The 18,127-nt window shown below is 36.2% G+C and overlaps 1 protein-coding gene across 1 annotated transcript in view; it reads right to left on the reverse strand.

The window, feature by feature from the left end:
• The window catches only part of SEMA3E (semaphorin 3E), a 106,650-nt gene extending 99,653 nt beyond the window's left edge, over positions 1–6,997 (reverse strand). Inside the window, exon 1 of the mRNA XM_064289933.1 lies at positions 6,520–6,997. Coding sequence (XP_064146003.1) covers positions 6,520–6,615 — 96 coding nt within the window. The 5' untranslated portion in view covers positions 6,616–6,997. The remainder of the gene's footprint in view (positions 1–6,519) is intronic.
• Positions 6,998–18,127: the final 11,130 nt, after the last annotated feature.

Consider the following 18,127-nt stretch of genomic DNA (forward strand, 5'->3'; position numbering starts at 1 on the left):
CTATAATCTTAATAGAAGCAGATCCAAACCCAAAACCAAACCCAGTGTCATCAAGTCGATTCCGACTCATAGTGACCCTGTAGGACTGAGTAGAACTGCCCCATAGACTTTCCAAGGAGCGCCTGGTGGATTCAAACTGCTGACCCTTTGGTTAGCAGCTGTAGCACTTAACCACTAGGCCACCAGGGTTTCTGAGAAGCAGATCACCAGGCCTTTTCTTCTGCTGGGTGGATTCTAACTGCCAACCTTTAGGTTAGCAGTCCAGAGTAAATATAAACTGTTTGTGTCACCAAGTGACTTCACCAGGAATACATATTATTGAATTTTTGGCAGTATTTGTTAATGTTATATAATTGCATATGTCCTATTGTGAAATAATAATGTTATTAAAATTATAATCAAATAAATAAAATTAAAAATAAATGAATATAAATACAGTTGCTCTGGTAGTGAGATACTGGCACAGGGATAAACAAATAGATCAGGGAAGACTGTGAGGAAAGTGGATCAAGTAGGCCAATGGAAGAATTGTTGGAGAGTATCCACTCTCCACATACACTGCTGGAAGGAGTCTAACTTTGTATAATCACTGTTAGAACACTATTTGGTTATTACCTTGCACAGGTGAACATTAGCACAGCCTATAAGCAGTAATTCCACTCCTGAATATACGCCCTCAAGGTATTCCTGCATATGTAGAGCAAGAGATATTTACTAAAATGACCACAGCAACACAGACAAAGCAAAATACTGAAAACCATCTAACTGACCCATGAACAGCAAATGGATAAGTAAATTGTGCTATATTCATGGAACATATTACACACAAGTCAAAGTAATAAGAGCGAATATATAGTGCTTACTTATTCTTGGCACTTTACATATATTTATACATTTTTATTCTCAGGGAAAACTAATATTATCCTCTCTTACAAATGAGGAAACGGAGGCAAAAAGAGGTTAAGGAACTTGTCCAATGTTATAAGTGCAGAGCCAGGATTTGAACCTAGGGCTGATTTATGCTCCTAATTCACGATTTTATCTCTATAGTAAATGAACTGTAGTTACAATGATTGAATTAAAGAAATAATATTGAATAGAACAATTTTCAAAAGGCATGTCTCACAAGACTGCATAAAATAGGATATCACTTTTACATAGCTCAAAACAAGCAATACTAAACAATATGCTTTATAGGGACAAATTCATATATGATCAAATAATTTTAGAAAATAAAAACAAAGAAAGGATAAACATGGAAAATAGGGTAGAAATCGCCTCTGGGCAAGAGATGGCATGCGGAAAGAAAAAGAAAGGAGACAAAAGTAGCCTCACTGGTGATATTCTCATTGTTAAGTTGGGTAGTGGGTTCAAAGGTCTTTATTTTTATTATCATGCTTTATGTTTTAATTTTTATATTCTTTTATGTATAAGATAGTACATTTCAAATTATGTTAAAAACTAAGAAATAAATAGGAAATGAGAAAGTGGAGAAAATAGGCTTTGGCTATTCTTTCAAGGTATTTCATCCCATGAGAAGGCAAGAGGGACGTGGTATCACCAGGTGGATAGATGGTTAAGGGAGGATTCATGGATTCATTGATTATGGAAGGGTCTGGATCCTATTTATGGAATTATGGACTAGACTTAGTGGTTCAACAGGGGATGGTTTTGCCCTAATGGGATATCTGCCAATGTCTGGAGACATTTTTGATGTCATGATTGGAGTGTCAGAGGCGGGATGCTACTGGCATCTACTGAGTAGAGACCAAAAATGCTGCCAAATATCCTACGATTCACAGGACAGCCCCACTCCCAACAAAGAATCATCCAAAATTTCAATATAGCAGCTATCAAGAAGCCTGGGGTTAGGGAAAGCAAATCAGGAAAGATTAAAAATATAAGAGGGAGCAAACAATTGAGGGAGCAAGGTACAAGATGAGACAGAAGGAGAGCCTGGCCCACGAGAAGACACAACACTTTTCAAAACTTAGTATGAGAGAATTGACCTTCATTCTTAAACAGAATGTCTATGAAATAGACCTCATTCTAAATCTTGCTGCTACTGAAAACAAACACAAAGGGACTATTTAGAGTTTTATTGCTAACCATTCTGTGGAAACAGGCAAGAAAAGTACAAAATAACAAACGCAGGTGGAGTGAAGTTGCCTCAGAGCTAATGAAGCTTAAGCCTCAGGGCTCTTCATTAGCACCTGCCCCTTCTATTTTTTTTTTTTTTTCCTTCTATAGCCCTGGGAGGTGCCTTAGCAATTTTGAAATTTATGAATTTGAATTAATTATATTTCTTGAGGTGGTCCCCCAAATAATATAAGTTTCAGATCCCAAAAAATGAGGATTTACCCTTGAGTGCAGGAAAGTTATTAAATTTAATAGTTTTTATAGCTACTTTCCTTGACATCCTTGCTAGATGGTACCCTGAAGCTCCAATGGCCATATACTACTATATTTTGTTCCCTAAGATGCAGTTCATAAAACAGCATCACACCCCAGGTCTCCTGCCCTTATATAGTTTTCACAGGTCATTTCCTCCATAAAAGCCAGTTTTTCTAGTATTAAAGGCCTGAGGGTACAATTAAGCCAAAACAATAAATGAGAATAAGTAAGAAATTCAATTTTCCCTGCTCTGAAAGGGAGTCAACGTTAGAGTGGGAAGCTGCTGTCTGCTCCAAGTTCCACATAGGAATCAAGAGCTCAGGAAAACTGTTATGATTTGGTGTGTATAAGAGTCACCTAGGAAGCTTGTTACAAATGTGAATTCCTGGGCCTTTTTTACTCCATTAGAGGAAACCCTGGTGGCATAGTGGTTAAGTGCTACAGCTGATAACCAAAGGGTCAGCAGTTCGAATCCGCCAGGCGCTCCTTGGAAACTCTATGGGGCAGTTCTACTCTGTCCTATTGGGTCACTATGAGTCGGGATCGACTCGACTGCACTGGGTTTGGTTTTTTTTTTTTTTTTACTCCATTAGAGTCATGGGATCCTGGCCGAAGGAAGAAAATTTAAGAACTATTTTCTTTGTGCAAAGACACTTAATCTTTCTGGGTGCCAGATCCTTTGGGGGATCTATTAATATCAATATACTCAAAATTTTTATATAATTTCTTGGCATTTATGAATTCACTTGGGCTCCAAGAGGTCGATATAGGGCCCCCATACTTACAGCCCATAGCTTAGATAGTTCTTCACAGAAAAATCAGAATTAAGCTCACTGAGAGAAAAAGAGAGTCATGTGGAACACCCAAAGTTAGGGCTAAAGTTGGAAAAAGATCAGTCAAGAAATGAAAGAGAAACTCATTGACTGTCTTAGAAATAGCCCTTCAGTTGAAGCATCAATTATCACAATCATTAAATGGGTCCTGGCATTTATCAGGAGTGGGGACAGATAGGATTTATAAATACACACATACAAATGCACACATATACATTACTATGTGTTTGTGTACGTGTGTGTGTATATATATACCTACACACACGTATGTATACATATGCATATATATTAATATGCATTTGCATGTTATATATGCGTTTGCATATATATACATATGTGTGTATAAAAAAACCCAATGCCGCATACATATATACACATATATAAAAAGAGAGATCAATTTGCATATATTTAAAGTCAAAAGAGAACTAACTATAGAGAAAAGTAAAATTAAAGATGCTAGAAAGGGAAGACTTAGGGTGAAATATAATATTTTCTTCCACTCCATCCTGCAACTACTAAAGTGATAGTAAAAGAATTAAAAAGGCATAATCCAAAAAGCACAAGTAGAACTTGAGTGGAGACGCCAAAGTAATATCAGCAACATTTTAGAGGTTTTAAATCACAGGGACAATTGTTGACTGGCTTTGCACACTAGAAAAAGATAAAATCAGTAATTGCCTGCAAGGTGAGGGGAGTCAATAAACAAGCTGATTCATGAACCAGAACTTCAAAATTTCCAGGGAATTAGAGGCTAAGGGTACCTATGAGCATGGCAGTAGAACTTCAAAATTTCCAGGGAATTAGAGGCTAAGGGTACCTATGAGCATGGGTGTGGGTGAAATCAAGAGGAGTGGTTCAAGGTCTGTATAATTAGCAGTTTGGCCAGACAACTTGAGAAAAACCCTATAAAATGTAAAACAGTGTCCAAAAAATAGCAACAACAAATAATGCAAAGCAAAAAACAAACAAGAATAAAGAAATCACAAGGATTAGAGAAAAAGTCTAATACAACTGTGATAAATATACTAAACATGATAAGGGATGGTACTATATTTATGGGTGAAAAAAACACAAGCTGCTATACAAAATTCAAAGCTTAAAGGAAACTGGATATATAAAGTAAATGATAGAATCATTGGGCAATGGAATTCATTTGTTAAAAAATCTTCCCAAATATGGAACAAAAAGACAAGAAAGAAAATTTCTTGTTAAAGCTTAAAGGAAACTGGATATATAAAGTAAACGATAGAATCATTGGGCAATGGAATTCATTTGTTAAAAAATCTTCCCAAATATGGAACAAAAAGACAAAGAGAAGCAAAAACCAGAGAGCAAACAAGAACATCAGAAGATCAATCCTGATGGTACAAATTTGAATAACAGGAGTCCCAGAAAGACAAGGGAAGAAAAAATATGAAAGAAATAATACAAAAACATTTTCTAGAACTGAAAGGCCTGTTGTTTCCTAGCACAGTGTATGAAAAAAAAAAAAAAAGATGCATGCTAAAAGAAATATGAGAAAATTTTTGAACACAGGAATTAAAGAGAGGATTCTAAATTCATGGGGTCAGGTGTAAGGGTGTGGGGTGTTAGGAAAACAGGTTGTGTACAAAACTAAAATGAGAATGGCCCCAGACTTCTCAGCATCTATTTTGGGAGTTGGCAAACAACGAAGCAACATCTTCAAATTTCTGAAGCAAATTATTTTCAACCAAGAATATTATAACCACCCATCAACTATGCATGAAGTTTGGCTAATAATATTTTCAAATTTACAAAACTCGAAATTTTACTTTGAACCTGTCTTCAATAAGCTAGTAGAAGATACAATTCAGCAAAATGGCAGACTAAACTCAGAAAGAGAAGAAGCTATGGGACCTGGGAAGCTGAAATTCTATACAAGTGGGTGCTCAAGCGAATGCTCCAGGATGATGGTGAAGCTAAACTCCAAGACAAGAAGACCAGGAACAATATCTCTTACTAAAAACCAAAAAACATGGAACTACTAGAAACTAATGAGTTTTACTATATTGAGAGGAGTAGCAGAACTCCAGTAGAGTTTAGTGAAAAATCAGTGAAAGTAACATAAAAATCTAATAAGCAAATAAATGGAAAAATCTAGAGATTTGTAATCTCAAGAAAAAAAAGAAAATTTTAAAGAGAAAAAATATGATAAATGTACCTTATGTGGGTCATCAGTGAATACTATTTTCCTAACTATTAAAAATGTAAATGTTTAATTATTATTTAACCAGGAATTGTGGTCTAATGATATTGCGCACATGGGGGACATGGTTGGGGGACTGCTAGATAAGTATGGTACACAGATGTCTTGGCTGTAGCACTGCAAGAGAAGAAAGTTGAAATCTTCATTCCTTTTACAAAAAGTCAACAGACATTGTCTAAAATCAAAGATATCAAGGAAGAAAACAGCATGAACGTTATGTTAAAATACAGAGTAAAGAGCCACAAGAAATCGCAATAAGAGTTTAAAATGATTTTTTCCAGAAATTAGGAGCTGGCAAGGATAAAAGAATGTTGTTTTTCATCAAAATATTTTTTTAAAATGTCTTTAAAAAATATAGACATGATTATTTTGACAATAATAATAATAAATTATAAAGGAAGTAACTACATAACACATACATTTATGCCAAAAATACTTTGGTCTAAATATTTCAGCAAATTCTGTGTAAAACTGATATGGGCCTGAAACATTTTTAGCTCAATTCAACTCTGCGTAAGTATAGACTATAAGAACCATTTTTCACCTGTCTATATTTAACCATTTCCCCAAGATTTTGGTTACTTGCCTATTCTACATCATACTTTAATCTGCCAAGTTTATGGAGCATCCACCTGAATTAGTGATATTACCCATAAAACTACATGAGTTAAGTTATGTCAAGGTCACATATCCATATTTCTTCAAGCTTGGATTTTGGAGTCAATAAAGCCCAGAGGGTCTGCTGGTGATTCAACATGCTCCAAACCCTGGTCTCAGGACAGTGGGTGTGGTGACAAGGACCATCAGGCAAGAGGAATGCCAGATGCACCAGTCAAAAGTCTTCTGGAGATACAGCGATCAGTTGTGTGGCAGAAAAGTTCATACACAATGATTTACAAGCTTTTCTCAAAATGATTTCATTTTTAATGAATATTTTACTTCAATAAAATATTCAAGTTCAGAATTTTATAGTGGCGACACAATGAAAAAAATAAGCCAAGTTACACTCATGCAAAAAGAAATCTTCCTTTTCTTTCCCCACAATACAGTTTGGTGTTTCCATACCTCTCTGTAGCCATCAGCGATTCTTTCCAAATTGAGAGAATATACAAGGTCCCTGCCTCCCAGGAAGAGTCGCTCTTGATATTCATCCAGCAACATTGTATGGAGATTAAGAAATCCGAAAGGGCTATGAAAGACTGACGTTCTGTTTAGATCCAAGAGCTCTGAAATTCAAAGAGAAACGTAAACTAAACACAAGACACAATGCAAATATCTTTATAACATTTTTATAGTTAAATTTTTACTCTTATTGGAATTATATAATTAAACATTCATCTTATCATGAATATAAACACTTTAAAATTTATTTTTCAAAAAGATTAAAAATTTAGGTACAACTGGGAATAAATTTTAGTGTAAACCCCCCCCCAAAAAACCCAGTGCCATCGAGTTGATTCCAGCTCATAGCGGCCCTATTGGACAGAGTAGAACTGCCCCACAGAGTTTCCAAGGAGTGCCTGGCAGATTCAAACTGCCGACCCTTTGGTTAGCAGCTGTAGCACTTAACCACTAGACCACCAGGGTTTCCAATTTAAAATCTTTTAGAAGTTTGTAGAATTAAACACTTCACTTATGTAAGATACATGTGTAATTTATCTTGTGAATGTAAGATATGTAGGATAAATATGATATGTAAGATGATGTGGTATCTATCTATATGTAAGAAATATCCTGTATTTAAGTATGTAAGATAGCTGTTCTATGATTTTAGAGATATGTTTTACAGATGAAAATGACATACCAGTCACAATTTTTAATGTAAAGTTCTATTTGGAAAAGTAAGTTTACAGCTCTCCTAAATCTACATGGAATTCTCCAAAAGTGTGCCCATTTAATTCCAGATAAACACCGAGTCAGAAAAAGCTGTTTCTACTTTCAATTGGTTTTGAAAGTCACATCCAAAATCAAATTGTCCAAGTCTGGAAACTATTAGGGTTGTTGATAACACAATGAGGTAACACGTGGTAACATTCAGTACAGTGGGAGATCACCGATAAAAAGGATGATTTGGGCTAGGGTTCACACATTTCATTTTAAAAAGTCAGAATTTGGCAAACCTCGTGTGTGTATATGTGTGTGTGTGTGTGTGTTAATTTGTTTGATGTATTTCACTGTATACATTTTAGTACTTAAGATTGGTAATATCATATATGAGAGATTTTGATTCTGAGAGAGAATATTACTTCCAAGTCTAAATCCTGAAGGCTGAAGAATTTCTAAATGGGCCCCATGAGAAATATAAACAAGATAAAAGATAGCTTTATTGTCCAAAGGTCAACGTCTAATGCATTTGACAGAGAATATAGAATCTCAGTAATTAGGACACTAAAACCCAGGTAGCAAAATAAAGGATGACAAATCTAGAATATTTATAAACACTCAGACTCTCCATTTCTGAGAAAAAGAGAGATAAAGTATCTGTTCCCCTCTTTTAACAGTGTATTCCTTCTCTGTATCTCCACTCTAAAACTGTTGATGCTCAAAATTTTTGTACAGTAGGGCTACATTTCAGTGGGCAGCTTGAGAAGACAAAGTATTATAACAACATGTGCAAAGACCTGGAGTTAGAAAAACAAAAAAGGGAGAACACACTCAGCATTTCTCAAGCTGAAAGAACTGAAGGAAAAATTCAGGTCTTGAGTTGAAATATTGAAGGGCTCTATGGACAAAAAATTGAACAATGCAGGAAGCATCAAAAGAAGATGGAAGGAATACAAAGCTTCACTGTACCAAAAAGTATCGGTCGGCATTTATCCATTTTAGGAGGTAGCATATGGTCAAGAAGCGACAGTATTGAAGAAAGAAGCCCAAGCTGCACTGAAGGCATTGGCCAAAAAAAAAAAAAAGTTTCCAGGAAATGACAGAATACCAATGGAGATGTTTCAGCAAACTGATGCAATACTGGAAGTGCTCATTAGTCTATGCCAAGAAATCTGGAAGACAGCTACCGGGCCAACCAATAGGAAGAGAACCATATACGTGCCTATTCCAAAGAAAAGTGATCCAACAGAATGTGGAAATTGTCTAACAATATCATTAATATCACATTCAAGTAAAATTATCCCGAAGATAATTCAAAAAACAGCTGCACCAGTACATGACAGGGAACAGCCAGAAATTCAAGCCAGATTCAGAAGAGGACATGGAACGAGGGAAATCATTGCTGATATCAAATGGATCCTGGCTGAAAGTAGAGAATACCAGAAAAATGTTTACTTGTGTTTTATTGACTATGCAAAGGCATTCAACTGTGTGGATCATGACAAAATTATGAATAATGTTGAAAGAACAAGTTTTACAGAACACTTAATTGTGCTCATGAAGAACCTTTATACAGACCAAGAAGTAGTTGTTCAAACAGAACAAAGGGGACACTGCTTGGTTTAAAATCAGGAAAGGTGTTTGTCAGGGCTGATTCCTTTCACCACAGTTATTCAATCTGTACACAGAGCAAGTAATACGAGAAACTGGAGTATATGCAGATGAACTCCATATCAGGATTGGAGGAAGGAAGACTCATTAATAATCTGCAGATGATATGCAGATGACACAACTTTGCCTGCTAAAGTAAGGAGGACTTGAAGCACTGATGAAGATCAAAGACTACAGACTTCAGTACGGATTACACCTCAACATAAAGAAAATAAAAATCCTCACAACTGGACCAATAAAGCAACATGATGATAAATAGAGAAAAGACTGAAGTCATCAAGAATTTCATTTTACAGTCATGCACCGCATAATGTTCATTCAGGCAACATCCCACCACATATATGTCTGTGGTCCCCGCATCTCTTGACTGTTGTATCGTTATTTCTCTGTTTAATTTTTTCTAGAAAATATTAAGGTGAAGTGCATCATGGCTCCCAAATGCAGCAAAACCAGGGCTAGTGATAGCAGCAGCAAGAGGCAAAGGAGAAGCATCAACTTGGAAGTGAAACAAAAGTTTATCAACATGAAGGTAGAAAATCAATGAATTGCTATTGTTCCTGATTTAGGCATGTCACACTCGACAATCACTATAATCTGCATAAACAAAGAAAAAGTTTCCAAGCTGTTAAAGGATGGGCTGCACTGAAAGTTACAAGGATAATGAAAATGTGAGAGGGACCTGTATCAGGTATGGAGAAATTGCTAATGACATGGATTGAGGACCAAACACAAAAGCGAATCTCTCAGCACTTTGACAATCACTAAGGCACAAGGAGTGCTGGTGGCACAGTGGTCAAGCGTTCGGCTGCTAACCAAAAGGATGGCAGTTTGAATCCCCCAGCTGCTCCTTGGAAACTCTATGGGGTAGTTCTAGTCTGTCCTCTAGGGTCGCGATGAATCAGAATCCACTTGACAGCAACAGGTACTAAGGCACGAAGCTTGCTCGCACAACATCCAGATCGTGTAACATCCTATTTCACAGAACATATTGTGGACGTTAAGGGACGCATGACTGTGCTTGGATCCACAATCAATGCCCATGGAAGCAGCAGTCAAGAAATCAAACAACATATTGCACTGGGCAAATCTGTTGCAAAAGACCTCTTTCAAGTGTTAAAAAGCAAAGATGTGATTAAATGACTATCCTATCAACATACTATTACAATGAAAAATCACTCAAATTACCCACGAAAAACATGAGAATTAAAATACAATAGATGTGTATGGATACAGAATATCCCATAGATTGAAAATCTGGAGAGCCAGGTTCAAGGCTTAGCTTTAACGTTAATACCTACATAACCTTGAACTAAAGAGCCTTGGTGGTACAATGGTTAAGCCTCTGCTGCTAACCAAAAGGTAGGCGGTTTGAACACACCACTGGCTGCACGGGAAAAAATGACTTGGCAATCTGTTGGTGTAAAGATGACATCCTAGGGAACCCTGGGGGGGAAGTTCTACCCTGTCATATATGGCCCGGAGGCGCTGGAATCAATTTGTCAGCACACAACAGCCTCGAACCACCATTTAACCTCTTTAATCTTTAGATTGGATTCTTCTTATGATAATTATCCTTCCACCTTTAAAATTCTTAGGTCTTTAACTAGATTGTGTTTCTGAAATGCAGGTGATAAAACATAAAAAAAAAAAAAAAAAGGTAAATCAAAAATACACATATTTTATAGGATCCTTGTGTGTATCTACATTTTGGAAGCTTAAAAAGTACAGGGAGTGGTTGATAAGCAAGCCTAGATATCACATGTTCCATATTGAAGCTTGCCTAAAGGAAATTAAAAATTAATTTGCAAATGAATTTCATATATTTAAATGATTATAGGGTCACAACAGAATTTTCCTTAAGTTATACAGAATTTTGAATATTATTTAGCATGACTCATTCATATTGCCTCAGAGTAAACTGACACCAAGGTATGTTTGGATATATAAAATTCAATATCGTGTACATGCTTTAGACAATATGTCAAGAAGTTTTCATTTCATTTATGAAGATATTTCCTAGAACAATTTCTAGAGTCATTTTTTTTTAAACTTATAAAATCCAAGGAATAGACAGTGGTTTTCTTTGAACATTTTTGCAATACAAGAAAAAGGTAGATGCATTCAATGTTTCTGCAACTCGTGACCCTAATCATTACCATACAGTGGAACAGTGCCAATGGCTGAATTCCTAAGAAGTTCAGACTTGTCAGTAAATATATTATTTTGGAATCATGGCACTAATTAAAACATAGCATTGCAATTTTTTTTTTTTTTTTTTTTTTGTCTACCTGCCACAGGCATAAATCCTGATTGTGGTCCTTAATTTTCCTAGAACACAAACTGTCCCTCCTAACTAGCTATAATTCTCTTTATCCTTGATTTTAAGTGAGGGAAGGTGAAACTTACCCATTATGGGTACATACTTGTGATTTAGAAATAGATCTCAAATAATGGACACAGGCCATTGTATAATTTTAAAAAAAGGCTGTGCATATTTAGGCTTTAATATTAATTCTATTTTTCTACTTATATTTATTAGATTATATCTAATGCTTCTCTTTTCAAAAACAGAGATGGTTTATACAAATATATTCAATTAAATAAACAAATACATTGCTAGAGAAGTGAGGGTGAAAGAAAAAAAAGATGAGAAGGCTGGAATAAACGATTCACTGAAAGTCATCTTTTTGATACCATAAAAAAAAAATACCATACATATTGTTAAAGATGAATCCCAAAATTAACCTCAGACTAACTAGACAGTAGACAAGAATCATAGGTGAAGGGAAGGACAACACACAATACAGGGGAAGTCAGCACAACTGGAACAAACCAAAAGCTAAGTTGCCTGAACACAGCCAAACACTTCAAGGGACAGAGTAGCAGGGGATGGGGTCTGGGAACCATGGTTTCAGGTGACATCTACGTCAGCTGGCATAACAAAGTTTACTAAGAAAATGTTCTGCATCCCACTTTGGTGAGCAGCTTCTGGGATCATATAAGCTTGCTAGCTGCCATTTAAGATACGTCAGTTAGTTCCAAACCAGTTGGAGCAAAGGAGAATGAAGAACACCAAAAACAAAAGGAAAATACTAGCCCAAGAGACTAAAGGGCTACATAAACCAGAGACTCCATCAGCCTGAGACTAAAAGAACTAGATGGTGTCTGGCTACCACTAATGACGGTTCTGACAGGGGATATAATAGAGAGTCCCTGATGGAGCAGGAGGAAAGTGGGATGCAGAACTTAAATTCACGTAAAAAGCCCAGACTTAATGGTCTGAGTGAGGCTGGAGGAACCCTCGAAGCCATGGCCCCCGGACGCTCTGTTAATCCTGAACTATAACCATTCTTGCAGGCAACTCTTTAGACAAAGATTAGACTTCACTATAAAACAAAAGAATACTCAATGAAGAGTGTGCTTCTCAGATCAAGCAGATAAAAAAAATATGCGAGGCTAAATGGGCAGCTCCTGTCTGGAGGCAGGATAGGAAGGCAGAAAGGTAGAGGAGCTGGTTGGATGGGCATAGGAAACCCAGGGTGGAAAGAAGGAGTATACTGTCACATTATATGGATTGCAACTAGTGTCATATAACAATACGTGTATAAATTTTTTGTATGAGAAAATAATGAGTTTTAAACTTTCACCTAAAGCTCAGTAAAAAAATAAATATCAGAAAAAAAAAAAAAACTTTCTACAATCCAAAGTAAAAGACACTATATTCATAAGAAAAAACTATACCAGTTGCTTTGGACCATTACATTAAGGGCTAAGAGAAATTTCTCCTGTGTCCTATTAATGGGAATGATGAAAAACAGTCAACATCATTAAGAATAAAGGTATTAAATTCCATACCATATAATATAATTACTTCTCTCAATACAAGCTCCAATTCTGTATGCTATTCCATCTCCCATCCCACTACTGACTCTGAAATTTGCTTTTGAACGTTGAGTAGCTAAAGGAAACAGAAGAAATGATAACGTAAAAGAACTAACAAAGTATTATAATGACATGTGCAAAGAGCTGGAGATAGAAAACCAAAAAGGAAGAACACGCTCAGAATTTCTCAACCTGAAATAACTGAAGAAAAAGTTCAAGCCTCAAGTTGTAATAGTGAAGGATTCCATGGGTAAAATATTAAACAATGGAGGAAGCATCAAAAGAAGATGGAAGAAATACACAGAGTCATTATACCAAAAAGAATTAGTCTACATTCAACCATTTCAAGAGGTAGCGTATGATCAGGAACTGATGGTACTGAGGAAGAGGTTCCAGGTGCACAGAAGGCATTGGCGAAAAACAAGACCCAAGGAATTGACGGACTATCGATTGAGATGTTTCAATAAACGGATGCATCACTGGAAGCACTCAATCGTCTTATGACAAGAAATTGGAAAGACAGCTACCTGGCCAACTGAGTGGAAGAGATACATATTTATGCCTATTCCCAAGAAAAGTGATCCAACCGAATACAGAAATTATCAAGCAATATCATTAATATCAGAAGCAAGTAAAATTTTACTGACGATCATTCAAAACCAGCTGCAGCAGTATATCGACAGGGAACTGCCAGAAATTCAGGCTGGATTCAGAAACGGATGTGGAACCAGGGATATCATTGCTAATGTCAGATGGATCCTGGCTGAAAGCAGAGAATACCAGAAAGATATTTACCTGTGTTTTATTGACTATGCAAAGGCATTCGACTGTGTGGATCATTCCAAATTATGGAATACACTGCAAAGAATGGGAATTCCAGAACACTTAATTGTGCTCATCAGAAACCTGTACATAGATCAAGAGGCAGTTGTTGGAATAGAACAAGGGGATACTGTGCGGTTAAAAGTCAGGAAAGGTGTGCATCAGGATTGTATCCTTTCACCATACCTATTCAATCTGTATGCTGAGCAAATAATCTGAGAACCTGGACTATATGAAGAAGAATGGAGCATCAGGATTGGAGGAAGATTCATTAACAACCTGTGTAATGCAGATGACACAACCTTGCTTGCTGAAAATGAAGAGGATTTGAAGTACTTACTAAGATCAAAGAACACAGCCTTTTGGATTACACCTCAACATAAAGAAAACAAAAATCCTCACAACTGGACCAATAGGCAGTGTCTTGATAAATGGAGAAAAGACTGAAGTTGTCAAGGATTTCATTCTACTTGGATCCACAATCAACACCCATGGAAGCAGCAGTCAAGAAATCAAAAGACCCGTTGCATTGGGCAAATCAGTTGCAAAAGACTCTTTAAAGTCTTGAAAAGCAAGAACGTTACCTGACCCAAGCCATGGTATTTTCAATCATATCATACGCATGCAAAAGCTAGACAATGAATAAGGAAGACTAAAGAAGAATTGATGTCTTTGCATCGTGATGTTGGCAAAGAATATTGAATATACCATGAACTGCCAAAAGAATGAACAAATCTGTCTTGGAAGAAATACAACCAGAATGCTCCTAAGAAGCCAGGATGGCGAGACTACGTCTTATATACTTTGGACATGTTATCAGTAGAGATCAGTCCCTGGAGAAGGACATCATGCTTGGTAAAGTACAAGGTCGATAAAAAGGAGGAAGACTCTCAACAAGATGGATTGACACAGTGGCTGCAACAATGGGCTCAAGCATAACAACGAATGTGAGCGTGGTGCAGTACCAGGCAGTATCTTGTTCTGTAGTACATAGGGTCGCTATGAATCGCCAACTAACTTGAGGGAGCCTAACAACGGCAACAACCCCATCACTGCATAACAATAGTTTGTACATCTCTCAAACTTAAATTCGCAAGGAAAAGAAAATAATTGGCTCAGACAGTATTCACAATTCATATATTGCCTGTATCTCTAGATTGGCTTCTTTTAAGTCAAATGCCTAATCACAGTTAAATGTGAAGGCCCCTATTATCATACGGGTTAGAGTAGTGACCATGAAGCATATGTATCAATTCTATAACCAAAGCTATTCAGTCTATAAAAAAAAATATTTATGAATAAATTTACAATAACTCAATACGTTAAAATCTGTATTTCTAGTAGACTGAATAAAATAACCTGTTGTTTATATGTTCACCATAATCCTGTTAAGTGTTGGACAGCATCTTCCAAAAATGACAGTTCGGGATTTTCATTAATCTTGAGCCATCCTTCCTAATAATAATTGGATTACCATAAACACTCATAATACTGGAGAATAAACCTTATGGTTTGCATACAGAATATTTCCATTTCTGTTCTCTTTGGGAGTGGGGAAACATGCATTTTTCTCGCTCAAAAGAAATTTCTAGGAATTGAAGTACACTTTTTTTTTTTTTTTAAAGAACATCGTAAACGCAAAAGCAATTAGTAAGATCACAACAGCAGCTTGATAAATCATGGAACTCCAGAGCTTAGGAAAAAAAAAAAAAAAAGCAGAAATATAATTGTTAGGGAAAAAACTTGAAAAAGTACTAATTTACTTGGGAAACAAATTATTACTCTCAGTATGTTAAAAATATTATAAAGAAAGAAGAAAAAAATGATCATTTTTGTTCTGTAAACAGACAAGTCATAAGAGGAGACACAAAAAAACTAATACAAAAATAATTCAACTTCATTAAATATTTAAAAAATGAGCATGAAAATATTTCTAAAGGATATTTTTAAAAATTACAATAGCCAGTGAAAATGAGGTTCAGGATATCATTATTGGGACTCTTCTCAAGGCTTATGTGACATTCCCATATTACCCACTTTTTCTCCAGTGAACATATATTACTTTATTAAAAATAAAATTTTATATTATAGATAAAAGAAGTGGGGAAATGCCTCCTTGTTTTATGCAGACCAAATTTCCTCATATGTTCCTCCCAGCCCTGGCTATCACGGTAGCAACAACAGTTAAGAATTCTTATAACTATAAATTATAAATAAGCCAATTTATTGTACAATTATTATATGTTGCACAGTATGTTTAGGGCTTTTTATTTACCAACTCATTTAATCAGTGTGACACCTCCATGAGGTAGAAACTACTATTATCCCTCTTTTAAATGCAAAAAAAAAAAAAAAAAAAGATTTTCAGAGATTTGGTATATAGCCAAAGTTATTTGGTTATTTTTGATGCCTAAATTTAAACTAGAGAAATTGACTTGAAAACTTTGCTGTTAACAGTGCAAATGGAATGAGAGTTTCTATCTCCACTGTCAACTCACACAGCTTAGTTTTCCCCTGTTCTGGTCCCCAGAGTCAAAGGGCAAAGATTGTTAGACTACTAGAAGCTTATTTCCTTATTGGTAATGGCTCCATTAAACGAACACACAAACATTGTCATTGAGTTGATTCCAACTCATGGTGACCCTCTGTGTTACAGAGTAGAAATGCCCCAGAGGGTTTTTTGGCTGTTGGAGCCTTGGTGGTACAGTGGTTAAGAGCCTGGCTGTTAACCAAAAGGTCAGCAGTTTGAATTCACAAGCTGCTCCTTGGAAACTTTATGGGGTAGCTCTGTTCTGTCATATAGGATCACTATGAGTCAAAATCAACTTGATGGTAACAGGTTTGGGATTTTTTTGGAATCTTTACAAAAGCAGGGAAATACTTCACCAGGCCTTTTTTCTGCAGAGCTGCTGGATGAGTCCAAACCTCCAACCTTTAGGTTAACCACTGTCTGCAAACCATTGTGCTACCCAGTCTCCTCAAGGGCCCCATAGTCCTTTATAGATAAAACTCCCTACAAAAATAACTAAGAAAAGTCTAGTTTATTAAAGAATTATAATGTGTCAGAAACCAAATGCATTTTTGCAGAACCTAATTTAATAGAATTTGAAGGTTTTGCTATAATATTTAATAATTTGGGTCTTGCCAACAAACAAGAGTACAACATCAACAGGAAAATTCAGGTTAATACCAGTTTTTCACTTTAATTACCTTTAGTCTGGTTTTATTGTTGTTAGGTGCCATTGAGTCAGTTCCGACTCATAGTGACGCTACGTACAACAGAACAAAGCACTACCCAATCCTGTGCCATCCTCACAATCACAGCACAAGACTCACAACCATTGTTGCAGCCACAGTGTCAGTCCATCTCATTGAGGGTCTTCCTCTCCTTCGCTAATCCTCTACTTTACCAAGCATGATGTCCTTCTCTAGGGGCTGGTCTCTCCTGGTAACATGTCCAAAATGAGTGAGACAAAGGCTCGCCATTCTCACTTTTAAGGAGCATTCTGGCTGTACGTCTTCCAAGATAGATTTGTTTGTTCTTCTGGCAGTCTGTCAATATTCTTCACCAACTCCATAATTCCAAGGCATCAGTTCTGAACTGTCTCAAAGAAACTGTCTCAAATAACTACAGAACTGTTCATGTTCCTTTGATTTATCATTACATGACATTTTTAGTTTCATATGTCTTTTCCTTTTAAGAAAATCGCAATATTTTTATGTAATTTGCCATAGAGTTTCCGAATGTATGAAAGTTTTTTTTGGTATATATTAGAAGCAAAAGAAACTCAAGTAAAAAGCTTTCCTCACATCTTAAGAATTTTTTCTCCTTTTTGTTTTAGAACTAGCACTTTAAGACAAACTAACAGCTTTAGCTCAAAATCCTAAACCAGGGACTCGGGGAGCACTGGTGAACTTCTTTAACCCTTTATACTGCTTCAAGCTGGCTAGATGAAAGAAGTAGAAAATATACAGGAAAGGGGGACAAAAGAAATTGTAATCTCAGGTAATCTCCAGAAAGCACAGTGCAGATAATACGGTGCTGACTCAGTTAAAAGGTACAGCCTCATCTTGAGTTCTTCCTAACCCTAAAAATAACATGAACTGCTTGAGGAAGAAGCGGACAAAGAAACAAGACTAAACTCATGTGCAGCAACACTGAGTTCATCCGGAAATCTTGTAAAGAGGGAACGAATTATTATGGCTAAGCTGCATGCTAATTATCAGCTGTCAATGAAGATATACGTTGAGGATTTAGTCATTTCCTCTCACAGTCTTTCTTTTTAACCTGCAAGGGAAATAGTTTAATAACTCGTTGACATCAATATATTATAGAGTTCTCATCACTTTGTCTGAATATATTTAAATTCCACACTCCCATGTGTAAGATCAGAGAAAGGACACTTTTTTTCCTGCTCCCAAACAAAAATTTCCAAGGAAGGGGTGTTCTCTCCCTGAGTGTACACTTCTTGTT

The sequence above is a fragment of the Loxodonta africana genome, chromosome 8 (assembly GCF_030014295.1).
Source record: "Loxodonta africana isolate mLoxAfr1 chromosome 8, mLoxAfr1.hap2, whole genome shotgun sequence".
NCBI classification, from domain to species: domain Eukaryota; kingdom Metazoa; phylum Chordata; class Mammalia; order Proboscidea; family Elephantidae; genus Loxodonta; species Loxodonta africana.